Source organism: Ursus arctos, unplaced genomic scaffold (genome assembly GCF_023065955.2).
Source record: "Ursus arctos isolate Adak ecotype North America unplaced genomic scaffold, UrsArc2.0 scaffold_17, whole genome shotgun sequence".
Classification (NCBI taxonomy): Eukaryota; Metazoa; Chordata; class Mammalia; order Carnivora; family Ursidae; genus Ursus; species Ursus arctos.
Window position 1 is genome coordinate 16505093 of NW_026622841.1, and position 27335 is coordinate 16532427.

A 27335-nucleotide genomic window follows, 5' to 3' on the forward strand; every position below is an offset into this window, starting at 1 on the left:
GGAAGAGGTGCAGGGGGAGCTGGGAGGCTTCATCCATCGTGGGGGGCGGGGAGGGGAGGGTATAGGGGCGCAGACTCCGGGAGGTAGAACTCTGTGGTGGCGGCCGCTCTTAGGAGCTCTCTTCTGACTGCTTCAGTCTTCACAATAAAACAGGAAGCGAGGTCATCAGCCGGGAGCGAGGCTGGGGAGGAGGTGCGGCAGTGTGAGGGGAGGAGCGGGTATGACATCATCATCTTGGGGGGGTGACAGCGAATGGGCTGTGCTGAAAACCACATTCGGGACGTCTCCCTTCTCCACTGGGGCCGCCGTCACTATTGTGCAGCGTGCTCCCTGGTCTCCCTGCTCTGCCCCTGCCCCCGCACAGCCCCTTCTCCCCAGAGTGGCGGACTCATCCTGTAACACGGATGTGTGATCGCGGCACTTCTCTGTCCCAAACCCTCCAGTGGCTTCTCATCCCAATCGGTACAAAGGGCAGAGTTTTTCAAATGGCCTTCCAGACCCCGCAAGGTCTGGCTTCCCGTTCCCTCCCTGTCGGCACCCACCTGCTACCACCTCCCCTACTACTCCAGCCACATGGGCCTCTCCCTGCTCTTGGAACACACCAAGAATGCTCCTGCACCAGCGCTTTTCCCTTTGCTGTTCCTTCTACTTAGAATGCTCTTCCCAGGGATACCCTCATGGCTCCCTACTTCCCTTCCCACAGGTCTCTGCTCAAACGTTCTTTCGTAGCAAGGCCTTCTCCGACCTCCCTCCGTAAAATAGCAGCCCCTCCCTGACAACCTGCACTACCGAGCACCTTTACTTTTTCACACAGCACCTGGCACAGTACGCGGACTTGTTCACTGCCGGTCTCCCTCACTCGCATGTAAGAGCCTTGAGAGCAGAGCCGCTGTGTTCCTCACCGTTTTCTGGAACGGCATCTGGAAGACTGTCTGACATAGAAACCACTGAATGAATATTTGCTTAGAGGAAGGAAGGAAGGAAGGAAGGAAGGAAGGAAGGAAAGGCGGGCATATGATGGGTGGATACGTGGCCAGTGGGTCACTGAGATAGGGCTATAATGCAAACATTCATTTCTATATGGGCAAACTCCATCCCAAGGAGGGGTTTCTGACTGACTCTAGGCACCAATGAAAGACAGAAATAGATCTTTTCATCTCTTGAACAATCGTTGTGGTCGGGGGTCAGCCGACATCTAGTGGAGCCCGGGGATTTGTTCTGCAGCTCCCCGCTCCCCCGAGTGAAGACAGAATGCCCGGGTCTCTATTTCCAGGTGAGAATGTGATGTGTGCACACGCTGTCTTCCCTTCCAGGATAATTCCTATCTTTCTTATCCGTCGCCCTGAGAACAACATCCCTTATGCAACAGTGGAGGAGGAGCTGATTGGAGAATTTGTGAAGTATTCCATCCGGGATGGGAAGGAGATAAACTTCCTGAGAAGAGAGTCGGAGGCGGGTCAGAAGTGTTGTACCTTCCAACACTGGGTGTACCAGAGGACAAGTGGCTGCCTCCTGGTCACGGACATGCAGGGTGAGGAAGCAGCCTGACCTGGCTTCCAGGGATGCCGCGGGCCTGGAATGTTCCTGGGGGTGTGGACGGGAGGAGAGGGAGAGGTCTCCTGGATGCCTTTAAGCATCTTTATACCAGCAGAAGGTGTTACTAATGTCTCTTCCGAAACAAGGGCAGACAGAGGAGACTGAAATGACCAGCCAAACAGTAATAAAGTCCATTGTAGTAATTTATGCCAATAATGCCTTCCTATTACCACAGGTAACTAAAGATTGGCTTTATTGTTCTATCCTCCACAGGGGCAATTCAGAAGTATATAGAAAAATCTGGCTGTACCAAAAGATAAATTAAGATGTAATCACTCATTCTTAATAAGTGAAAGGGTCTTTCACAGTTGCTTTAGATTTTCAAGCTCCCCTGGCTAGTTTGCAGCATTTTCAATTTATATGCAAATTGATAGGAATGCATTTGCTGTATGAAGTGGGGATATGATAATTAGGGTACCCAGAGAGACAGCCCCGAGACAAGTTGCAGTTTGGGGTTCCCCAAGACCACCTTCTGGTTCATGAGTTTGCTGGAAGTACTCACAGAACTCAGAAAATCCTTTACACTCGTGGCTATGGTTTATTACAGTGAAAGGACACAGGCTCAAATTAGCAAAAGGACGAGGCTTGTGGGGCAGAGTCAGTGGGAGGCCTTCCAGGTGTCCTGTCGCAGTGGAGTCACGTAGACCAGCGCTTACTTCTCCCAGCAATGATGTGTGGCAGCATGCATGAAGAACTGCCTTCCAGGGAAGCTCGCCCAAACCTCGGTGTTCAGAGTTTTTACTGGGCGTCCGTCATGTAGGCATAACTAGTCACAAGGTGGACTTTGCTCTCTAGCCTCTCCAGAGTCACACCCATGGCCCCAGGAAGACAAAGACACCCTTATCAGGTAGGTCATTCCAAGGCTTAGGGGTTAGCTCTCAGGAGTTGGGCAAGGATTGAACCTTTATTTGGGCAAGGTTAATCCTTCCCTACACACACATGTTCAGGTACAAATATTGGGGAGGGGATCCCAGGAAACACTGGTAGGAGAGAGAAGTGTGACAGGCGGTGGGAAGACAGCCAGTAGGGGACCTTATAATACAGCCAGTTCCTGCTGTGGGTCACTGAAGCTCCTGCCTGCGGGGGAAGTGCTGGGAGCCTATGCAGAGCAAACTTCTCAGAATTCTCTCACCCACGGAGTGAAGGAGCAGGGGTATTTATACACCAATTGTCTTTCGCTACCGGTGGGAGGCTACTCCTGGTGGGAGTGTTAATTCCCCTGCACTTGCCACCTGCACACGGAGAAGCCAAGCTGAGCAAAGCAGGCTCCCATGATCAGAGAAAGTTCTCAGGCAAAGAAATGTTGGGGCACAGAGAGGGGGAGCCAGTGCGCACGGAAGCGGTTAGGGTGAGGACAGTGGGTGGGGCGCCAATAGTTTCTACCACAAGGGTTTTCCCCTTCCTCTTCCTTTCCAAATAATAATACTGTGAAGAAAAATCTGAACTATCATCCTATGCCTGCTGTATGTCAGACCTCGTCACAGACGAGAATCTCCAGCTCTTTCTACAGCCTGGTGGTGAAGAGCAAGACTGCCTCTGGGTTCTGTTCCCACGGCTTCCTAGCTGCTAGCCTTGGGCAAATTACTTCCCTCTCTGCGCCTCAGTACTTTACACGTTGTCGTGAGGCTTAAACAGGATGGGAAGACATGTAGCACAGCACCGCCACATAATAAGTGTTCCCCGATTTTTTTAACCTTTATTTTGAAATAATCATAGGCACAAGAAGGTGCAAAAATGTTCAGAGAGGTCCCCCTTTTCGTATGTACTCATTTTTTTCCCTATAAGATTCTGTCTGATCTTCATAACCCTGCGAGGAAGACATTAGGATCCCATTTTACAGATGAGAAAACAGAGGCTCAGAGACAGTGCTTTAATTGCCTGCTGTCCCTCAGCTAATAAGCAGAGGGGTTCAAGACTCTACCCTGTGGTTTCTGACTCCAAAACCCAAGCTCTTTCCACTAACCCACGAATTTACCAATTTGCAAGAGATTTCCAAGTGTCTCCCGATGTTAAAGCTTCTAGTGAGGACCTTCTCGAGGGCCAGCGGGGGAGTGCAACATTAGAGTCTTGCAGATGGGACCACTCTGCATATTGAGGGCTGCCATACCCACTCACTTTCTGAAGAGACCCCGCTGCCACACTCTCTCTCTCTCTCTCTCTCTCTCTCTCTCTCTCACACACACACACACACACACACACACACACACACACATGCACATGGTCTTAATACATAGTTATCTATTCTAGTTAGATTCCGGCTGCATAATTCTGGATTCCCCCCTCCATCTTTCCTCCTTCAGAGTTAATTTTGCAATAAATACAGCTCTCCTACTGAAAAGCAGCCCCCTGGAGCTCCGCGCACAGCTACTTTTGCTTCTGGGCACTTGTAAACAAGCGTAGTGGAATGTTACGTCTCTCGGTAAATGCCGTGTGCGCTCTAAAGCGTTGGCACGGTGTATCATAACGGGGTTTATTTGCTCTCTGCTGCTGGGGAAAATCTCTTTATGGTCATCACCGTTGTGTGCAAGATAGCACATCCATTCTCTAAGGAATCTGTACGTTTTCCGGTTTTACCGAGACACTGGAATTAGGATTAAAAACAAACCAACCGACCCAAACTCAACTATGACCTTCTCAGACTCTTCAAAGCGATCCCCTCCCTCTTGCGTTAGTTTGTCGACAGGGTGGTGGTGGCTTCTGCAAGGTTGGGGGTGAAAGCCCCGCATGTGATTTGGCCCTGACATCTGCCCACCGCTGAGACCACTAGGGTTCCTAAGAAGCGCTCACCCCAAAGACCCAAGAACTCAAGTTCTGGAGAACACATTCCGGATGCTGCCTCCTTCCTTCCTTCCACTGGAAACGACCCGTAGGTGACTGTTAGCCCCAACTCCACTTAATTGCTACATACTAGCATTCAAATTATTATCCTACAGAGACTTCGGTTGAACTGCCCGCAAATGACTAAACCGAGAGATGCTACCTTTTTGAAATTTTATTCTCTTTTTCTCAACTGTAATTGATAGCTGGTAATTGTGAGAGGCAGGAAAAGCGATTCCCAAGTTCAAGGAACTTTGCCAAATGACTTTTTAAAATTGGACTAAAATGCAGCTCAGAGCTGGGATTTTTAAATACAGAGTCCCTCAAAAACAAGATGTCCAAAGAGGGCTTTTACAATTGGGTGTCTTTTTTTTTTTTTTTTTTCTGAAGCACAGCCCCTGTAATAAAGGCTACGTGAAGCATTTCTGCATATGTTCTGTTGTTAGCAGCTTCGCAAGAACAAGATGAATTAGTCGCCCACTGCGAAAGCAGCTTTTAAAATGCTCACTGGCTCAGCCCAAGTGCCGGCTGTGATTTAGCTCACAGGTGCACGCCAGAATAGCAGCGCTCATCACTTCTGTCTGACTAACCAGCCTGAATAGCAGCATGGCCTGTATTTTGGCTGTGGTCCGGGCAGATGGTGCTGAATCAGACCATTGACCCATTAGGGTTCCTCTCCTGGGCGTCTGAAAGCAGCGCTCATAGGAGCAGAGACCCATGGAGCTAGGCTGCCATCGCGTCTGACCTTGGGGTTGGCTTGGGAGGGGACGCTAGTTCCTCGGTCCACAGCCCAGACTGGTTTCTGTGCTGTCAGGCCCCTCAGTGAGCAGGTCATCTGCTGGCCATGGGGAATACAGCAACCACAGGCCCAGGTAGGACAAGAGTTAGGGGCAAGAGAGGAGGAGGCAAGCCAGACAGACTGGTGGGGTAGCACTGTGGACCCCATGCTTGGCCACCGAAGGCCTGTCACTAGATTGCAGGAGTGCGCTTGAGGTGGGGGTCCACTGAGTTGGAGCCTATGCCCACGGCCACCACCCTAGAAAGACAGGAGCTGAACTGCTCCCGGGTCTGGCAAGGAGAGTCTGGAAAGGCCGAGGCCCATGCACACTCTGGGCATTGGAAAGGTCTGTCTTCCTCCACATCTGGAGGAGGTTAGGGATGTCGAGTGAGACGGGGACAGGGTAAGAGCATGGCTCTTCTCTACCGCCCCAGTGATGGTGACTCTTGCCCTTCCCCACCCTGAAAGACAGAAGGATTTTCCATTTTCTTTGTGTCCCTCGTTCCTCAACCGCTCTCTCAACTGCTTCTGCTGGAGAGGCAGAGGCAAAGAGCCTTCTGTGTTCTTGGGATTCTATGCAGATCCTGTGGCTCTTTGCTGAGCCAGAGTGGGAAGCTCAGGGAGCTGTGTGGGTTGTTTTGGTGTTGGTAATACCCCACCCCAACATGGTTTAATGGGTCGAGGTTAGGATAAGTCAAAGGGTTAGACCATGTGTCACAGCGGTCTGTGTCTCCAGGCCAGTGGTTACAAGTCTCCATGTAACTCAGGAGTGTTTCCCTGTACCTAAAGCCAACCCAGAGAATCTTCGCTCCCCAACTGGGCAACCATCTTTATGGAGATGGGAAATCGCATATGTGGAGTTTGGCTTGGAACTGAACGGATGCCATCTTGAACTCTCTCACTGCTGACCTCACCTCCCCCCCCAGCCCATGCTCATGCCACCTGTCACTGCAGTGACCCACTGGAGCAGACCAAAGCCCCTGTCTGAGCATTTCTAGGGAGAGAGCTTGTGGGACAAGAGCAAGCCTCAGAGCCGTGCGTAGAGCTATTAGCCTCCCTCCTCCCGCAGAGGGGGCGGGCCAAGCACACAGAGGACGTCATTGCCCGAACTACAAAGGGCTGGGGGTGGCTGGGGGTGGCAGACCCCACCATTGGATCCCGTGAGACACAACTCCCCTAAACTGCTGTCAGACGTGCCATTCCCTGTTATCATCCCACAGAGCTGGATGTATGTCTGAAAGGCCGTCAGTGTCGACAGAAAGAGGCCTCTACTGATGGAAACAGGAGAAATGTTTATGTAGGAAGGGAAGGCAGGGGGGGCTGTCACTACCCCTTCCCCGTGAAGCCTGGCCAGTCCTTTCCCAGGAGCCCCGGGTAACACAAATCCCATCTCTGCTCTCTCTTCCCATAGGTGTAGGAATGAAGTTAACTGACGTTGGCATAGCAACACTGGCTAAAGGGTGAGTAGAAAAAAACCCCAGCACATATCGTTCGATTCTGAGCTTCCAAACACCTGCTGGGCACACACTGTGAAGCTGATGCGGGCAAGTCAATTTCTTGTCCTAACTACGGATGACAAATGGTCTTGGGACGAATTCAATTCACTTCTCTCACTTACATAAAATATTTATGGACTTTGTTCTCCCAGGCAAACACATTTGTTTCCTTACTTTGAAACAAACAAGAACTCTGGAAAAGCATTTCAAGATGAATTACTACCAGGAGTGCCATGAGGGGTCAATGCCAGCATGACTGGAATTTCTTTTAATCATGAACATTCCATTTTTCTGCCTTTGATATCTTCACTATTAGAAGCTTCTTAATTTTTATTTATTTATTTATTTTTTTGCATTTGAGGGCAGGGAATTCAATTTGCATATTTTTAATGTCCTTCCCCCATCCCAAAAAGTCCTTCAGGCGGTTCCCACTCTTCCCTGGAGGTGGTTTCAGGAGCAAATGCCTAGGGAGGATCTGTGATGAGTTACTCTGGTGGGTGTGTGGCTTTGTTTTCCCAGTTCAGGGTAGGGTGTTGCTTGGTTCCGTGTGGGCTATGCCTGGACGGCACTGTAACATCTTACTGGCTTATCTCTTTTTTTTAATGTTTTTTTATTATATTATGTTAGTCACCGTACAGTACATCCCTGGTTTCTGATGTAAAGTTCGATGATTCATTAGTTGCGTATAATACCCAGCGCACCATGCAATACGTGCCCTCCTTACTACCCATCACCAGTCTACCCCAGTCCCCCACCCCCCTCCCCTCTGAAGCCCTCAGTTTGTTTCTCAGAGTCCATAGTCTCTCATGCTTCATTCCCCCTTCTGATTACCCCCCCTTCTTTATCTGTTTCTTCCCCTACCGATCTTCCTAGTTCTTATGTTCCATAGATGAGAGAAATCATATGATAATTGTCTTTCTCTGCTTGACTTATTTCACTTAGCATTATCTCCTCCAGTGCCGTCCATGTTGCAGCAAATGTTGAGAACTCGTTCTTTCTGATAGCTGAGTAATATTCCATTGTATATATGGACCACAACTCCTTAATCCAGTCATCTGTTGAAGGGCATCTCGGTTCCTTCCACGATTTAGCTATTGTGGACAATGCTGCTATGAACATTGGGGTGCATATGGCCCTTCTCTTCACTACGTCTGTATCTTTGGGGTAAATACCCAGTAGTGCAATGGCTGGGTCATAGGGTAGCTCAATTTTTAACTTTTTAAGGGATCTCCACACTGTTTTCCAGAGTGGCTGTACCAACTTGCATTCCCACCAACAATGTAGGAGGGATCCCCTTTCTCCACATCCTCTCCAGCAATTGTTGTTTCTTGCCTTGTCAATTTTTGCCATTCTAACTGGCGTAAGGTGATATCTTAGTGTGGTTTTGATTTGAATTTCCCTGATGGCTAATGATTTTGAACATTTTTTCATGTGTCTGTTAGCCATTTGTATGTCATCATTGGAAAAGTGTCTGTTCATATCTTCTGCCCATTTTATGATTTGTTTATTTGTTTCTCACATATTGAGTTTGAGAAGTTCTTTGTAGATCTTGGATACCAGTTTTTTATCTGTAGCATCATTTGCAAATATATTCTCCCATTCCGTGGGCTGCCTCTTAGTTTTTTTGACTGTTTCCTTGGCTGTGCAGAAGCTTTTTACTTGATGAAGTCCCATAAGTTCATTTTATCTTTTGTTTCTCTTGCCTTTGGAGATGTGTCATGAAAAAGGTTGCTTTGGCTGATGTCGTAGAGGTTGCTGCCTATGTTCTCCTCTAGGATTTTGATGGATTCCTGTCTCACATCGAGGTCTTTCGTCCATTTGGAGTTTATCTTTGTGTATGGTGTGAGAGAGTGGTCAAGTTTCATTCTTTTGCATGTAGCTGTCCAATTTTCCCAGCACCATTTATTGAAGAGACTGTCTTTTTTCCACCGGATGTTTTTTCCTGCTTTATCAAAGATTAGTTGCCCAAAGAGCCAAGGGTCCATTTCTGGGTTCTCTATTCTGTTCCATTGGTCTATGTGTCTGTTTTTGTGCCAGTACCATGCTGTCTTTATGATCACAGCTTTGTAGTACAGCTCAAAATCCGGCATTGTGATGCCCCCAGCTTTGTTTTTCCTTTTCAACAGTTCCTTGGCAATTCGGGGCCTTTTCTGGTTCCATACAAATTTAAGGACTATTTGTTCCAGTTCTTTGAAAAATGTCATTGGTATTTTGATCGGGATAGCATTGAAAGTGTAGATTGCTCTGGGTAGCATGGACATTTTAACTATGTTAATTCTTCCGATCCATGAGCATGGAATATTTTTCCATCTTTTTGTGTCCTCCTCAATGTTTTTCAAGAGTGATTTATAGTTTCTAGAATATAGATCCTTTGCGTCTCTGGTTAAGTTAATTCCAAGGTAACGTATGGTTTTTGGTGCTATTGTAAATGGGATGGATTCCCTAATTTCTCTTTCTTCGGTCTCGTTATTCGTGTATAGAAATGCAACCGATTTCTGAGCATTGATTTTGTATCCCGCCACATTACTGAATTGCTCTATAAGTTCTAGTAGTTTGGGAGTGGATTCTTTTGGGTTTTCCATATAGAGCATCATGTCATCTGCGAAGAGAGACATTTTGACTTCTTCTTTGCCTATTTGAATACCTTTTATCCCTTTTTGTTGTCTGATTGCTGTTGCCAGGACTTCTAGTACTATGTTGAATAATAGTGGCGAGAGTGGGCATCCTTGTCGTGTTCCTGATCTTAAGGGAAAGGCTTTCAGCTTTTCCCCATTGAGAATGATATTTGCTGTAGGCTTTTCATAGATGGTTTTTATGAGATTGAGAAATGTACCCTCTATCCCTACACTCTGAAGGGTTTTAATCAGGAAAGGATGCTGTATTTTGTCAAATGCTTTTTCTACATCTATTGAGAGAATCATATGATTTCTGAATTTTTCTTTCTGGATAAAATCTAAGACCCTGATCGATTTGCGAATGTTGAACCACCCTTGCATCCCAGGGATGAATCCCACTTGGTCATGATGGATAATCCTTTTAATGTACTGTTGGATTCTATTAGCCAGGATCTTGTTGAGGATTTTGGCGTCCATATTCATTAGGGAAATCGGTCTGTAATTCTCCTTTTTGATGGGGTCTTTGCCTGGTTTGGGGATCAAGGTAATATTGGCCTCATAGAATGAGTTTGGTAGCTTTCCTTCTGTTTCTATTTTTTGAAATAGCTTTAGGAGAATAGGTATTATTTCTTCTTTGAATGTTTGGTAGAATTCCCCAGGAAAACAATGCGGGCCTGGAGTTTTGTTTTTTGGAATGTTGTTTATCACTGACTCAATCTCTTCATAATTAATTGGCCTGTTTAAAATATCAATTTCTTCCTGTTTCAGTCTTGGTAGTTTATAGGTTTCCAGGAAGGCCTCCATCTCTTCCAGATTGCTTAATTTATTGGCATAAAGCTGTTGATAAAAGCTTCTAATAATCCTTCCAATTTCATTGGTGTTGGTTGTTACCTCTCCCTTTTCATTCATAATTTTATTAATTTGGGTCCTTTCTCTATTCTTTTGGATAAGTCTTGCCAGTGGTCTGTCAATTTTATTGATTCTCTCAAAGAACCAGCTTCTAGTTCTGTTGATCTGCTCTACTGTACTCCTGGTTTCTAATTCATTGATTTCTGCTCTAATCTTGGTCAACTGCTTCCTCGTGCGTGGATTAGGTCTGCCCCTCTGTTGCTGTTCCAGCTTCTTGAGGTGAGAATATAAAAACTGCATTTTAGATTTTTCTATTCTTTTGAGTGAGGCTTGGATGGCTATGTATTTCCCCCTTAGGATTGCCTTTGCAGTATCCCATAGGTTTTGGACCGTTGTGTTTTCATTCTCGTTGGTCTCCATAAATTTTTTAAAATGATTTTTGATTTCCTGGTTTATCGCGGCATTCCTGAGCAGGGTGGTTCTTAGTCTCCAAGTGTTTGAGTTTATTCCAAATTTTTCCTTGTGTTTGAGTTCCAATTTCAAAGCATTGTGGTCTGAGAATATGCAGGGAATAATTTCAGTCTTTTGGTATCGATTGAGACCTGTTTTGTGTCCCAGAACATGGTTTATTCTTGAGAACATTCCATGGGCATTAGATAGAATGAGTATTCTTTGGTTCTGGGGTGTAGTGTTCTATATATATCTATGAGGTCCAACTCGTTGAGTATGGCATTCAAAGCCCTTGTTTCTTTGTCGTTTTTTTGCATGGGTGTTCTGTTTATTTCTGAGAGTGGAGTGTTGAGGTCCCCTACTATTAATGTATTTTTATCTATATGTCTCTTTATTCTGGTTAAGAGTTGGCTTGTGTGTCTTGCTGCTCCCTTGTTGGGGGCATATATATTTATAATTGTCATATCCACTTGTTGGATACATGCTTTAAGAATAATATAGTGCCCTTCGGGTGTCTCTAACTATAGTCTTTAGTTTAAAATCCAATCTGTCTGATATGAGAATTGCCAGCTTTCTTTTGAGGTCTATTGGCGTGAAAGATGGTATTCCATCCCTTTACTTTCAGTCTGAATGTATCTTTAGGTTCAGAATGAGTCTCTTGTAGACAGCAAATGGATGGGTCATGTTTTTTTATCCAATCTGCAACCCTGTGGTGTTTTATGGGAGCATTTAGGCCATTTACATTGAGACTGATTATTGAGAGATATGATTTTAATGATGCCATGTTGCCAGTAAAGTCTTTGTTTCTGTAGATTGTGACTTTCTCTTGTGTATCACTCTTGGGGCCTTTTTACTTTTATAGAACCCCCCTTAATATCTCCTGTAGGGCTGGTTTCGTGGTTACGAAATTGGTCAATGACTGGCGATTCTGGAAGGTCTTTATTTCTCCATCAATTCTGAATGACAGCCTTGCTGGATAAAGGATCCTTGGCTGCATGTTTTTCTCTGAAAGAGCTTTAAAAATGGTCCCCCAACCCTTTCTCTCATTCCAGATCTGTGTAGAGAGGTCTGACGTAATTCTGATACCTTTGCCTTGGTACATGAGAAATTTCTTTGCCCTGGCCGCTTTCAATACTATATCCTCGGATCTAATATTTGCGAATTGCACTATGACGTGACATGGCATAGGTTTGTCGTGGTTGAGCTTGGGAGGGGTCCTCTCTGCCTCTTGGACACGAATGTTTGTTTCCCTTGCTAGATTAGGGAAGTTTTCAGCTACAATTTGTTCAAATATCTCTTCTAGGCCTCTGTTTTTCTCCACCCCCTCGGGGATGCCAATGATTCTGACATTGGAATGTTTCATTGAGTTGGTAATCTCCCGTAACCTACATTCCTGAGCGTGGATTTTTTTGAGTCCAGATTCTATTTTCGCTTTTTCTTCTACTAACCCCTCCTCCAATTTGCTGATACGTTCTTCTGCCTCATTCACCCTGGCCGTCAGAGCCTCTAGTTTTGACTGCATTTGGCTCATAGAATTTTTAATTTCTGCCAGACTCACTCTCATTTCCACCCTTAGAGATTCTATATTCTCATTAACATTTTCGTTAATACTTTTTTCAAGTCTACACATCATCTTGACCATTGTTACTCTGAATTCCATTTCTGATAATTTGGTTACATCCATATCCATTAGTTCTGTGGCAGAGGCCACAGACTCATTGTCTTTTCTTTGCTGGGGGGGACTTCTCCTTCTCGTCATTCTGATGAGGAGAGGGTGTGGGGTTGTCCAGAGCCCAAATTACTGACCGGGACCCAGGCCGTGTGCCCTTGTTTTATAGGGACTTTAGGGTTGTGGGCTTCTTGATTTTTCAGCCTGCCTTCTGGGGGAGGGGCCTGCCGCGCCGATACTCAGGCAACCCTGTTTGGGTAGAGTCTCCGTGTCCCCTGCGAGGGGGGATGGGGATGGGCACTCCCTGAGCCGGTATTTCCAGGCTTTTGTTCTCTGGCGGCTTTCCCTGGCGGTTTGCTGTGCCTCTTCTGAGAGTCAGAGCAGCAGCGGCCAAATCTCAGCCTCTGTCACAGAACAGAGGGATTGCGGCCTGTTCTCTACTAATGTTCTGGCCACTTTAACTCTGTTTCTGTTGGTGCTGCTCAACCCTGCAGCGTCCCGGGATGTGCGCCCCACACCCGGCGTCCCAGCCCTCACTTCCAGGGCCGGCGCGTCTCTGTCCTTTGTGTTTCTAATGCCGCCAGCCGCCCCGCGCGCGCTCCGGAGCTCCCGGTCTCAGTCTGGATCCAGTGAGCGCACCAGGATTCCGGGGTTCCGCGAGATGCCTGGTGGCGCGCGCACCCGGCTCACGGTCTCAGTCTGCTGTTTTGCGGGTGCCGTCCGATAGTCCGCCCGCTCCCCCGTGCAAGTGGCTACCGCTTCCCGGCGCCCGAACGCGGCAGCTCCCTCCCCCTTCCGTTTATCTTCCAATATCTGTGTGCGGTTTCAGGGCTCCCCGCTTCGTACCTCAATACTCAGCGCTGGAGATGTTCATTTGTAGAGATCCAGATGCATCATCCTGCGTCTCAGGCTGATTCCGTGGGTGCTCAGGCTGGTCTGGTACCTATCCAACTTGACTCAGGGGACCAGCTGAAAAAGGGGTCCCCTACTCCTCCGCCATCTTCGACTCCTAATATTTACTGGCTTATCTCTTAAACAACTGTGCCTTCTCTCTGCTTTGCTGGACCACCGTTGAGGAGAAAGCAGGCAATTTCTGGTTCTTGGTGACAATAAAGTTCTGGGTTGGAGCCACCCCTTGCTCGTGCCCACTCCTGCTATTCCCATGTCCTAAGACTGTTAGGAGGATGAAATAGAGGGACAGATGGCTTTTAGAAGGGATGGATGGCTTATGCATTATTACTGTTCAGGAATGGGGAAGCCAGTCCTTTTCTGGATGGAAAAGGAGACAGCAGCCGCTGAGAAGGGTTTGTTGCTAATGGTCCCCAAGAGGGCCAGGCTTTGGGGTCCACACAGGGGAGCACCAAGAGGCAGAGGGAGTGTGGGGAGAAACATGAACAACAACTTTGACTTGGTTTTCAAGGGAAGGAATGGGTGAGGCAGGGAAAGCAAGCTTGGGATTGGCTAGCGTGAAAAATGTCAGCAGGCTCTGGGGTGGGGGGGGGGCGTCTGAGTCTGACCCTGGTGCCTGAGGGCAGCTGTGAGACCCCAGGAGAGAGGTGGTGGGAATGGGCTTCAGATGGGCTAGTTTGCATGTGAAAGGTATTCTAGAAGGCCAGTCATCTACTATCTCTAGGAACTGGCTAACGCCGGGAAGGGCATGCCGTCTCTCCAGGGTGAGCAAGACCCCAGATGTCAAAACTTCAGAAACAGAGAAAACAGAATGGCCTGATTAATAGAGCTTCCTCTCCTCTGGCTGCTAAGGACTTATCCCTGAGAGCTTTCTGGCTATTTCCACCCATCAGCATCAGCAGTGCTTCGAGGAGTAAACCCATCTCCAACCTTAGTGAAGGGCAGAGAAAAGCAGAGGGATGGGGGAAAAGTGGAAAAGGGACTTTTTAACCTCCAGATCATTGACTCTGATTCACAAAGTTCTCACTGACTGCACAGAGCTTCTGGTCTGGGTTTAGAACTAAGATGCAGTTTGGAGATTTTCCTTCTCAAAAGTGGCTCAGGATAATACAGTTTTGCGTGGGGATTTTCTTCGTGCTGCATCCCCAGTGCCGACCAGAGCCCTAAACGTCAGATGAGTCCAGAAACTTAGTTGTGGCCTTGGCCATGTGAGGAGAGCATGGCAGGAGGGGTATGACATATGACACGGTGGGGAGAACAGGGGTTTTAGAGAGAGTCTTGGGTTCAAATCTTGCTCATGCTATTTACTTGCGACTCTCCCAATGGCGGCCTCGCTTGTGTTACTGGTGTTTGTCTGGCTCGTGGCATGGGTGACCACGCACCCTGGCGTGCGTGGGACAGTGCCACTGCATGCCTGCAATCCTCACACCCATCGAGTTAGTCATTTGCCCTGGACAATTTTGCCCACTTAGAAAAGAAATTATATGGTGCTATTTATGAAAGGACTTTTCTGGACCTCAAAAGCATTGCCCAAGTAAAGCGGATTCTGTGTTCTCTGTGGGACATTGCAAATTCTGCATCACGCACACCTGGTTTGAATGTTGGGTTCTCGTCTTACCGGCTAGGTAGTCAGGTGACTTTAAAAAAATCTTTTTAAAATATTTTACTTATTTGAGAAAGAGAGAGAGAGAGAGTGTAAGTGGCAGGGAGGGGCAGAGGAGGAGGGAGACTGACAAGCAGACTCCACGCTGAGCATAGAGCCCATCGTGGGGTTTGAATCCCACAACCCAAGATCATGACCTGAGCAGAAACCAAGAGTTGGAAGCCTCACTGACTGGGCCACCCAGGCGTCCCTGGTCACGTGACATTAAGTTCTAGAAACCACTGATCCACGGGACGGGGACACAGAGGGCTGTCTTGAGGATTCCCCCGTTAATCTGCATTCAGGCTAGAAGCTCAGTATATGCGTGATCAATATCGGTTTCCTTTCTCCCTCTTGCCTCAGCCCTGACACCAGGATAGGCAAATTTCATACCATTCTATAGAACAACTTTCTGCCAAAACAAAGCAGAAACCTGCCCAAAAAGTTTCAAGAACTAAGACGAGCTTAAAAGCATGATTATTTAAGACATCTTTTAAAAGCATCTTAACAGTTTCTGGGAACTCATTGTACATTTTAGTTCTCATTTAAAAAGAAATCCAATCTCTTGGTTTTGTTCTCAGCTTTAATGTGACTTATCCGGCTTGGGACAACTGCCCAAGACCCATTAGAAGAGGTGATGGCTGGAGCCCAGTGCAAAATGTTGTCTCTAAAATGTTCCTTATGGCCTTCCCTCCCACGGAGTGGTCAGGGAGGAGATGGGAGAGAAGGGAGTTCTGAAGTGTTTGAGAGTTTTGGAAGGGATATTAGATCATCTTGTCCATTGTTTTTAAAAAACTTTTCTTAAACTTTTCCTAAGTCACAATTTTTTTCTCCCAAAGAAAGGTTTCTTAGAAACCCAGTTTTAAAAAACCGATCAGAGGGGGACCCTCGATTGGAGTGTAAGAAGTGGTTGGGAGATGTCTTCGGAGGCCCCTGGGAACCCCTCTGCTCTGGATTGAGAACCATCAACCATGTCCAGCCTTCTTCCTTCCCAAGTGAGAAGCAGGAGGTGCAGGGAAAGGGGTAGGCGGCTTGCAGGCGCGGCGCTGTACGAGGTAAGGCCCTTACGAAGTCAGGAAAAGGAGCAGACCCTCAGCGTCCGGAGCCGAGATTCAGCTGAAGAGACTCTGCAGGGAAAGCCAGAGCTGCAACATGGAGCTCAAAGGGGAGAGACCTAGAAAGGTTCTGATTCAAAGGCAGCTCCAAGACAGGCTGAAGAGAGTTCAGGTGGGAAGGATCGCAAGCCGGGGAAGAGGCTGGGGAGCACTGCAGGTGCCCGAGGGGCTCCGGAGAACAGGAGAGAGGATTGACAGCTACGTGTCCATCATGCACTTCCTCTCTATTCTTAGCAAGCACCCCGGAGGGCTTAGTGCATCCCTGCTGGAACGAGAGGAGCCTGGGGAGTGGGCGAAATCCTAAGCAGTGTTCCATGTAGGCAGCATTACACACGGTCTTTTAACCACATTAGAAAGAACGCAAGGCATGGATGGGAGAAGCACGGAGGAGGCCAATCTGACTTACTTTACTAATAATTAACAACGATAATAATAGCAAACAGGGGGGCGCCTGGCTGGCTTAGTCTGAAGAGCATGTGACTCTTGATCTTGGGTTTGTGAGTTCGGGCCCCACGTTGGATGTAGAGATTACTGAAAAAAATAAACTTAATTTAAAACAATAATAAACAATACACTCTATTGTTTAAAACAGCAAGAAAAAGATCTCCCAAATTTAGGGCCCACCTTTTTCTGGCCAGCAGTGGTCAGGATCTTTGGCAGGAAGAGAAGCCATTGTGTCATGTAAAGAAAATGTTCCCTTATGTCTCAATCTGCACCGTGTATTTGGCTGCTGACATCCCAGGAAGTACAACCTGTCTTGTCCTCTTGCTCAGTGAAAGCAGAGCGTATGCGACTATTTTGAGGGAAGTTATTGACAGTCTTGTAAAATAAAATAGGAACTGTCGTTACTTATTTGTTCTGATGCAACTTTACGGTAGTAAGATTGTGAAGGCAGAAGCAGTATGTCCTATTCCTCCCGGGAGCCCGCGATAGGAAGATGTCTGGAAACGCGTCACCTGTACCTCAAGACCCATAAGCTTCCGGCAGTGGTGAGTGCGGAAACTTCAGGCTACAAAGCGTGGCAAATAGCACTGTTACCACATCTAATGACCCATTTTCTTGACAGACCCGAGACACTGACTGGACAGTTGAATATTTTTCCCGTTTGGAACGGCTTGGCCATTGAGAATTCTTTGAAGGGGAAAAGGGAAAACACCTAATTCTATAACTGGAGATTTAGAAACTTCACTTCACCAAATCAAAACCCGTGTAAACCGTGCAGGGGAGCCGACCCGCAGGTGTCCCAGTAGGTCCTGCAAACGGGGCCCCTTCCCAGCCAGGGGTTGAATTTCTGAGGAGATGGCATGATCATATTTGGCCACCAGAGGGCACCAGAGCCAATATGTTTTCCCTTTATAGGTTCAAAAAAAAGCTCATGTTATGTCACCCGATTAAAGGAAAACAAAGAAGAGGGCACTGAGCAGATTTCTTCCCAGTCAGTAAGCATTGGACCACATGGGTCTGGTATGAAGGGCACCACAGGACACTCCTCAGGGTGACCAGCAGCCAGCATCTCAGATTTCTACACTTGAAAGAAAGAAGAAGCCGTGAGATGCATGGCAATGTCCAGTGTCCCTGACATGGAAACCAAATCCAGGAGACCCTGGACGGAATGACAAATGGCTTGTTCCCTGCAGAAGGGCAAACATGAGGTGATAGGGACCCAACTGTCAAGGCAGGAGCCTGGTAAGGACAATTGCCCTGAGAAAGCAGGGTCTGCTCGAGTCAGTGTGTGTCCAGCTCTCGTCTTACGAGCCCTGAAAAAAGAGGCAAGATGAAAACAGACTCCCACATTTAGTCAAGCTGAGCTCCAGGAAAAAGGCTCCGCCCTCACTACCAAGACTACCTTGGAGCCTCGTGTGCCCACAGGCAGTCTCAAGTCTGAGACCCCCCTGTGCCTGGAGAGAAAGGGCAACACAAGCTGGGGGATGCAAAGAAAAAGGATTTGTATTCAAGATACGCAGCCCTGTGATAGGCTTGTATGCGTGTGTGTATGTGTGTGCACGTGTGTGTGTGTGTGTGTGTGTGTGTGTGTGTGTTAACTCCAGGCAGACCATTAATGCATGAATCCTCCAGGAGGGTAGGAAACAAAGCGACCTGGGGACAGAATTTCCTGACATCCCATAAGTGCTTCTCACAGAAGGGCTGTGTCCCCATAGAAGCCACGCATTCCAGCTGACTTGCCAACACAGGTTTCGGAGGACAGTCTTTCAGGTCTAAGGGACCTGAGAAAGGCACCTTAACCCCTAACTCTCCGCTTGTCCCCATGGCCCCCACTGTCATCCCTGGAAGGCAGCCTGCATCCTGTTTTAATCTGATCAAGCCATTACGCCGTAGAGCGTGTTGGCCAGTGGCTGGCTTATTTGGCCAGTCTTGGCCATCAAGGAGGCCTGGAGGCCCATGAAGGGAACATGTACCTTTTTCACAATTTTGGCCAGCTTGGAGTTACCAGCAATGTTCTCAGGGTGTGTTCAGAGTCTCCTGGATCCAAGAGCCAGCAAGGACATACCCGTTCCACAGAGCGGGACTAGCATGGCAGTCTCCTGGTCTTTGCCCTAAAGTCTTGCAAAGGACGGTTTGTTGAAATTAGTAAAGTTGGAGCTGTGGGGTTCTCCCCCTTCCTCGGCACTACCCCCCAGGTCGGCCATCCCCAGGAGTGGAGGGACCTGCAGCCAGGCTCCTTGTCATTCGTCATCCAGCCTCAGAGGCAAGTCTGAACAGAAGGAACACCTGGAGAAGTTGATGGGTTTGAGATGGGCCCCTGCAGGACAGCCTGGAAGACTGGAGGAAGGAAATAGAAGATGAAGAACTGAAGGCCAAGAGGGTCAGGGCTCCCATGAGCCTGACAGCATAGGGCTGGATGAAGACCAGACTGTCCAGAAAGAAGTTCTCAGTGCCTCCGGGAAGGTCCGAGGAAAGTGTGCTGGAGCCAGGTTATGGACGGAAGGGGGAACATGCCAGAAAGATGCCACGGACTCTTTCGACAGAAGAGAGGAGAATGTCTAGAAGGTACCTAGAAAAAGGAGTGGGGTGTGTGTGTCCCATAAAGAACGAGGGGCTTACTGCGGAGTGAGTTTCCAGAGGAGCGGAACCCTCCCTGAGGACTCAGGGCTTGTCACATGAAGAAGGCGCCTCAGTCAGCGCTGCCCATCCTGAGCCTATTGAAAATGTGGCGCCCACCCTCCTTCCCACCCCCTGCTAGGATCGTGGAACCTTAATGGGAACGCTGGTGTCCTTTCGTCTTAACCGCCCAGCCCTATACCCTAAAGGGGCTCCTTCCTTTGCAGCTAGAATCTGGGGTCAGGGGGAGCTTTGGGGATCACAGCTCTGGGGCTGAGGACAGTGGATGATTCGCCAATGGCCTATTTGAGAGCTGTCTGGTCTCCAGGATCCCCTCCTTGGCCCGTTGTGTCCTGACTTGAGTTCGAGCTTCAGATATTAAGGAGAGGACTGCGTGCTTTGGCATATCTGGGGGGATGGGACTTATGGTCACAAGAACGGGGACCATCGTAGATGCTTGGCTCTCCCTCACTTCCCCAGGGCCTCCCTCCTGCTCTCGCTTCCTCAGGGCTCACGGCACAGAGCCCCTCCTGGTTTGTGGGGGTTTCTTCAGCAGCAAGACAGCAGAAACCATGCAAGGATGCAGGGCTTCTGGAACGCCCTTGCCCAGCAGAACCAGAGAACCAGACTCGTGGGCTGCTTTTGCCCTCCTCTCTTTATGATTCTGCTTTTTTCCAGCCTGGCGAATATCAGGGAAGAAAGTGCCAGGGCCGGTTTCCATGGAGGCTCTCCAGGCTATTGCTTAAGCAAGGGCCTGAGGGAGTGGCTGAGAGGAGGCGTGAGGGCAGAGAGTGGGCAGGCTGGGGGAAGAAGCTGGGGTGGCTTCTCAGGGCCCTGGAGCCACCTGAGCAGCTGTGTGACCACGATCTGACTCCCGCTGGGGGTGGTGCGGGAGACTGCCCAACATGGTGGGCAGCAAGGACAAGCCCCCAGAGGCTACAGCCATAGTCTGGGTGAGGTGGTGGTGGCCGGACCAGGGTCCCATGGTGCTTGTGGGGGTGGGATGCGAAGGGAGGAAGGGCCCTCATAGACAGCTTCAGAGCACAACATCGATAGAAAACACAGATGTGGTTACATGACAGCATCCCCACCCCAAAGAGCTCGATGACTCTGACAGAGGCATTTTTCCAAAGCGATTGTGTGAAAACAAGATTCCTGTTGTCAAATAATCTTGGGAAACCCTGGGTTGAAGAAGCGTAGGTGGTGTCTTTACTGTGAGACTTCATATGGTGTTTCAAGAGCCAGCGGGTGATTTCGAGGCCCACGGGCGCAGGGAGAGAGATTATAGAGCATTAATTGCCGTACTTACACCACACGGTAATTTTTATTTCAAAGCATCTTGTGGGACTATTGCTGCTTGGAACGTATTTCGGGAAATGCCGACCCGCAGGAACAATTATGTAGCACGGCTCCTGAAGCCTTCCACAAAGGTCCTCTGGCCTCATCCCTCCTCAGAACACGTGCTCTTGCTCTGAACGTCCTCTGAACCTTTGCCCATGCTGTTCCCCCTGCCAGATAAACCCCAAGCCCTCCTTCCTGTGTGAATCCTCCTCAGGACCCACTGCACGGCGGGAAAAGCCCCGTCACTCAGGTTCCTGTGGCTGCTTCCCACAGCAAAGGGTAATGATTTGTTTGTGTATCTGTCTTCCCTATGAGACGGCCAGCTTCTGGGAAAGGACCACGCACCTTACGAATCCTTTTTAACCCCCCGTCATGTCTGCTGTCTAGCTGGTGACTAATGCAAGGACAGGTGAAGAAATGGAGGGTATTGACGGAACTGCAGGAATTACCAGATGGTTCCAGAGTGGGGGGCTGCCCCTGGTCCCTCCTTTTTTAGCAATCTGTTCTATCTGTTCATAAATCCAGCCCTAGCTTCATTGTACACGCACAGCCCCCAAAACTAGAGGTTTGTTTCAACTCCTCACCCCCATCCTCAACCTGAATTCTGGGTCCTTGTCATCATTCCCTATAAATTAAAAGTTTCTTCAGAAAGGATAGCAAACTAAAACTTCTGCTATAAAAAGCCTCTGGCTTGCTTCTGAAAGGATCACCCGAAGTATGGGAATCCCTGTTGCTTTTTCTTTAACAGGTCCCTTATTAAGCCAGACCAAAACCTTAATTTGTTCAGCGTAGCCAGATCTGGAAGTTTCTGCCGCTTGGCTCCACCCGCTTCCCCTCTCCAGGTGTGTTTGGAGGTAATCCATGGCACAGGGAAGCCGTGATGAGGAGAGAGAGAGAGAGACAGATAGAGTGAGAGAGAGAGAGAGAAGCCGGCCATGCCGTCAGCTGGCGATTTTTGTATGAGTCTGATTATCAAGATGAGAGAAAAGAGGACTCGTTTTTCGGCAAGAAATCAGCCTAGCAGGGCTGCCAACACGTAGTGAGTACTGAAGAAACCTGTGCTGAGTCGGGACAGGGTTGTGGAAATAGAGAGCTTCCTGGGATGTCGCATGACACAACTTCCATGAGCAAACCGTACGCCTGTGTTCCAACAGAAGGGTGTCCCCAAGGTCCGGTAGGGATGACCTGACATCATCACACCCTAGCTCATCTCCTGGCTCCTCCTAGACCAGTGGCATCAGCCTCCCCCCGGAGCTCCCTAGAAATACAGGATCCCAGACCCCACTCCGGACCTACTGAGCCCAAACCAACATTTTAACAAGATCCCTGGGTAAGTTGTATGCACCGCTCCCATCCGAGGGGAGGGTATTTATTTATTTATTTATTTATTTATTTTAAATATTTTATTTATTTGACAGAGAGAGAGACAGCCAGCGAGAGAGGGAACACAGCAGGGGAGTGGGAGAGGAAGAAGCAGGCTCCCAGTGGAGGAGCCCGATGTGGGGCTCGATCCCAGAACACTGGGATCACGCCCTGAGCTGAAGGCAGACGCTTAATGACTGAGCCACCCAGGCGCCCCCGAGGGGAGGGTATTTAAGCAAAGACCCCACTGAGTGGATGTTCGCTGGAATGACTGTATGGTTCTAGAGGTCATGAGGGAGGACGGACAGATTAACATAAAGTGATGGGCTAGAAAATTATACTAATTTGAGGTTAAGGATAAAAAGATCCAGTTAGTAAAATTCCACAGAGCTAAGCTTTCTAAAAAGGGAAATGTGTGAAAAAGTTCTGCAAGGTTTTATTCCGTTCTATTAGAGTCCTGGGGCCGCCATAAACAATGACCATAACCTAGTGGCTTAAACAGCAGAAATATACTCTCTGGCGCTCTGGAGGCCGGAAGTCCCACACGCAGGTAGGTGTCAGCGCAGGTTCTTTCTGGAGCTTGTGAGGGTGGGTGTATCCCACGCCTCTCTCCTGGCTTCCCAAGGTGGCTGTCAATCCTCGGCCTTCCCGGGCTTGTACATGTCCCGCTCCAGGCTCTGCCTCTGTCATCACGTGGTATTTCTCCCTGTGCGTCTGTATCTTTTCTCCGCTTCTTGCACAGACACCAGAAATATTGAGTTAAGGGCCCACTGTACTCCAGTGTGACCTCATTTTAATTACAATTATAATAACTATTTCTAAACACGGCCATGTTCTGAGGTTCCAGGAAGGATATGCCTCTTGGAGGGAACCCTGTTCAGCCTAGTACACCCATCTAACAAGAACAACAGAGGTGAGTGGAGCGGGGATCATGCTGGAGAGATGTCCGGGTACTTGAGATTCATGGTCTCCTCTGCTCCTGCTGGTGGCAGATGGCACATGGGGCTGGCAAGGGGGACCAGAGACAGGAGAACCTGTAGTCCCCATTGCCTGGTGGTATAGGAGAGCTTTGTGTCCTTTGAAACACTCTGGGTTAATTGATCTGGGAGCACAAAGGATGTTGCCCTGTTTTCTTTCAAGGCATCAGCCACGGCTGTGAGCTTGAGAGAATTGGCAATCATGGCAGCGGCCCAGCTCCCCGGACTGAGACCGAAACCAAACTGAGACCTGAGATAGGCAAGGGATGGAAGGTCATTATTGTGTGACATGCCAAGTTGAAGGTCCAAAATCAGACCCAGAGAGAAAGAGAAGTTCAGAAATGTGATCTGGAGACCCTCTGGGCCAAGCTGAGGCCGCCCTGAGGATGGGGCTGGTGTCCGTTTGTTTCCTTGGCCTTTACTGAAAAGCCCCCCCCCCAACAGGCATGTTGGGAATCAGGTGGTGGTGTAGGAGAGATGACAGCCTGTGCAGAGACGTGAAGCATTCCCTGAATTCTGAGAAGTGTATGTAGTTCTCTTAAAGATACAGGGAAGATGTTGGCGATCTCTCCTCGTGGTGAGGACAGGGTCAGGGAGGGCTCCACAGAAATGCACTTGAGCTGGGGGGCTAAGAAAGGGGCTCCTAGACCACGCAAAGCAGCCTTCCGTCTAGGGCCTCACCAGGCCCATGGCCATCTATAGTAAAAACCGGCCTCAGTCCCTGCTGCCCTACTCTGGCTTTCCGTGATGCCTCTAAAGAGAGGGATGTAAAGGAAAAGAAGGGGCCAGATTTCTGGGAAGAGATCTGGGCTCCCAGGGGAGAGTCAGGAGGGCAGACCTTGCTGGGCTGCCTAGAAGTCCTGTTCCTTTGCCCACGCTCAGCCTTTCCTATTCCAGAGCGTGGGGACTGTTACAGAAGGGCTCCCTGGCGGCCAGACGGTGCTTAAGAAGCGACTCTCACATTCTCTGGGAGGCCCCCGTATGAATTAGTGATTTTTCTCTGCAGAGACTAGATGTTGTCTGAATGTTTAAAAGGCTCAAGGCAGCCTGAGACAGGTGACCGTGACTTGTTTCCAGACAGGGAGGCTGCCCCTGCCCATGACCTTTCTAGTTTGTGTGAGGAGCGAGGCCTCCCTCCAGCAGAAGGATGGGGTCGGGCTATTCATCACGTCTGACAAGCACACGGGCCCAGGTGGCCTCGCGTCCTGCCCCCATCCTGCTGGGGAGCGCTCAGACACCAGATGGATGCAGTGGGGCTGACATTCAGCCTTTCTCGCGGTGCCCTGCAGAAGATAAGAGATGTACGGATGACGTGGTGGGCAGTGGAATTTCCTCTCCCCTGCTGGATTCAACTCCTGTCTCCCGCTGACTCTTCCCTCAATGAGGGAGCCCGGAACTGAGTCATTTTTCACAAGCAAATGGACTGTGGGCTCCTGGGAGCAGAGCGTTCCCTCGCGGGGAGGAGGGAGAGGAGGGGAGCAGGCTGGATTTGTAACAAACTTGTCAAGATAGACAAGCCTGATGCTCTGGCCCCAGGGGTGAAAGGAACCTTTTACTCCTTCGACAGCTTCAAACCCAGCTTGGATTTCATAGGGAAAAGCACACAGTCCTGGTCCCCATTCATTCCAGGTTCGTTCACCTTTGTGGTTTCTACCAGCAAACGAAAGAGTCCAGATTTCTTGTTTGGCCTACTAATCAGACTTGGCCAGAGCTCTCCCCCACCCAGCGGGGCCAGTTTTGTGGACATGCTGTGTGGTCCGGCGGGACCCGCACTCATAAGTCTTCATAATTTTTGAACATGGAGCCCATGGTTTCATTTTGTACAGGGCCCTACAAATTATGCCGACCGTTCTGTATGCCAGGCTCACCCCTGCACCCCCATTCACCTCCCTCACCCTTCAGTCTCGGCTTCGACCTCCCTTCCACAAGATGGAATGTTATAATATTGATCATTAACTCGGCCAACATTAATTGAAATCTGTACAGCATGTCATGCACTGAGCGAGGTGGTCTGTGTGGATTTTCTCATTTCATCCTCTCAACAACCCGTCAAACAGCTTTCTTGATGGGTGGAGACATTGGGGGCCTGGGGCTTGTCCCCTCAAGGAGGACACTGACCTTCTGTGATTGGGATGTGAAAAAACAGTCATTTAAGTTTGAGTACTAAATGTCCCAACCCAAAGGAACAACCCCTGAGATTACTCCGAGGCAGGTCAGCATGGTCCTTTCTAAAGCCCGCCAGCGACTGAGATCCCATATTCTTCTCCTGCTGGGAAGCAGAGTTGGGGTGGGGGGCGTGACACAGGACAGAGTTCTTCTCTAGAAGGAAGACGGAGAGGACTGCATCCGAATCTTGGCTCTTGTACCAACTTGCTTTGTTTTCTTGGCTGGTGCCAGAAATTCTGGGCCTAAATTCTCTTAACTATAAATTGAAAGGTTGAAACTAAATAATTTCTTGCAGCCCCAGAGCTGTAGAATTTTTTATTCAGAACCTCTGGGTGGGCTGGGGTGGCTTTCAGACCACCAGGAGATCTAATTTTTATCAAGATGGTCCAGCTCTAGTCACTATGACTAAAAGAAAAAGAGCAGTAACATGCTGTTTTATTGGAACCAGAAGCATCTAGAACACCTGTGTTATCACAGGCCTTGGGTCTGTGCTGTGCATGCTAGCGGGTCCTTGCCTTTACTCACTCCCACAGGGTTTGGTTCTTCTGCCAATAGCAACGGCGGGCATTTGGCCCTTCTTGCCTACGGCAGGAATCAGTATATTTTCCATGTACCATTAGTCTCCCCTGTTAAAACGGGTGAAGTGTCCTGTTTCTAAAAAGTCTGTGTCCTTCTACCCAAACGCACAGGTACAAAGGATTTAAAGGCAACTGCTCTATGACCTTCATCGATCAGTTCAAAGCACTACACCAGTGTAACAAGTACTGTAAAATGCTGGGGCTGAAATCACTTCAAAACAGCAGCCAGAAACAGAAGAAGCCAAGTGCCAGTAAAAGCAAAGCTCAGCCCACGTCCACCACCGGCAAGAAGACGGCGCCCGGGACCCCGGCAGAAAGGACGACCTCGCACCCCCTGTGAACGAAGGGCCAGCAGCCGGCAGCACGCAGTCCTGTGGGCGGAAATCCGCAAACCCTCGAGAGAGAACGTGTAGCCTGCGTCACACGCTGCGGTGTGACAGCCCTATTTCCGGCCGCCCCTGCGCCGCCCCTGCTTCCAAACCCATCACCTGCTGGCCTCCCTGAAATGACTTCGGGGCAGGATTTGTGACCAGACGTATGGCGAGACGGAATCGGCGGTCGCTCCCGAGAGACAGTCCATCCTTGTGCCGCTGTTAGCATGTTTAGCGACTTCATGTCATTTGTCTGTGTGTGTTTGCACGTGGCTGTGTTGTCAAGGACTTGGTGCTGAGCAGGGTCTGTGCACAGCCCACACCCTCCCCCACCCTTCCTGACCTGGGGATTTCTAGATGCATCCAGCTGCTGTAGACACGGAAAACCTGAATTCCCCCAGTGGGTGGAGTCGTGACACTAGTGTTGACTGGGCTGCTGTTGACAGAGGCGGCTTCTAACACACAAGGCCATTTCCTTCATTCTTCACGCATCCGGCTATAATTCTCTGTTTAATTAAATTCATATTTAAACAAAGAGGGTGAGATGCATAGATTGGCCAGACCCTTGCCCTTTAGAATCTGCGCCGTGTTTCCCCTCCCCCCAGGACTAGTAATTTGGTGAGCTCCTCGTCAGTTTACTGGAGCACGACGTAGACGGGTCTGTGTTTTCTCCCCATTCCCACATCCCAGCGAAGGTTCCATCATGGCTCCGCTCTGTAAAGCCAGGGCCGACCCCGCCGGAGGACAAGCGGAGATGGCCCAGGGCCTGGCTGGGGCACCCCAGCTCCCGGGGACCCCGTCCCCTCCCCACAGCCCGCAGGGTCTCCTGGCCGGCCAGTGGGGGGGTCCCGCCTGGCTGAAGGGCAGAATGGTTTTCACGCTCATGCCAGGCAAGAAGAAATGACAGAAGGACAGCTCGGGGATGGTTTCCTGCACCCCAAACTGGGAGTGAATGTCTGCCCGCCCCACTAGCTTGTTGTGGTGGTTGTCAAATTAACAGACTACTAGTTTTGAGAGCAGTTTGGGGCTTACAGGAAAATGAGTGGAAAGGACAGAGGGTCCCCATAGGCTCCTCACCCCCCACTCTTTTGTTTACTCTTATTACTGTCATCGTGCATCCATGCGACACGTTTATCACACTCGAGGAGCAAATGTTGTACATTGTGATTCATTAGAGTCCATAGTTTACATTAGGGTTCAGTCTCCCAGCTGTGCCTTCCCTGGGTTCCACACACATGAGTCCACCATGACAGTGTCATACACAGTGGTTTCGCTGCCCTACTGCTCCCCTGTGCCCCCAACTCATCTTTCCTTCCCCACTCCCAGCCCACCCAACTCCTGGTAGCCACTGGTCTTTGACTGTCTCTGCAGTTCTGCATTTTCCAGAATGCTCTATACAGTAGTTGGAATCCCACAGCAGGCAGATGGTTTTTGAAGATGATTTTAACTACTCCCTGACCTCATGTTAGGTCACCTCGGAGAGTGTGATCAACGCTTTTCAAGTCGAAAGTGCACATGGGTCACAGAATCTGGTGAAAATTCAG

The 27335-nt window shown here is 49.2% G+C and overlaps 1 protein-coding gene and 1 long non-coding RNA gene across 10 annotated transcripts in view; one reads left to right on the plus strand and one right to left on the minus strand.

Moving 5' to 3' along the window:
* The window catches only part of ALPK2 (alpha kinase 2), a 124827-nt gene extending 98501 nt beyond the window's left edge, over positions 1-26326 (plus strand). For all 3 annotated transcript variants that reach the window (XM_044383048.3, XM_057313366.1, XM_044383049.3), the window contains 3 exons: positions 1314-1531; positions 6603-6651; positions 25532-26326. In XM_044383048.3, the coding sequence (XP_044238983.3) occupies positions 1314-1531; positions 6603-6651; positions 25532-25760 (496 nt within the window). In that variant the 3' untranslated portion in view covers positions 25761-26326. The remainder of the gene's footprint in view (positions 1-1313; positions 1532-6602; positions 6652-25531) is intronic.
* The window catches only part of LOC123000886 (uncharacterized), a 77066-nt gene that overhangs the window by 17609 nt on the left and 32122 nt on the right, over positions 1-27335 (minus strand). The window lies entirely within an intron of this gene.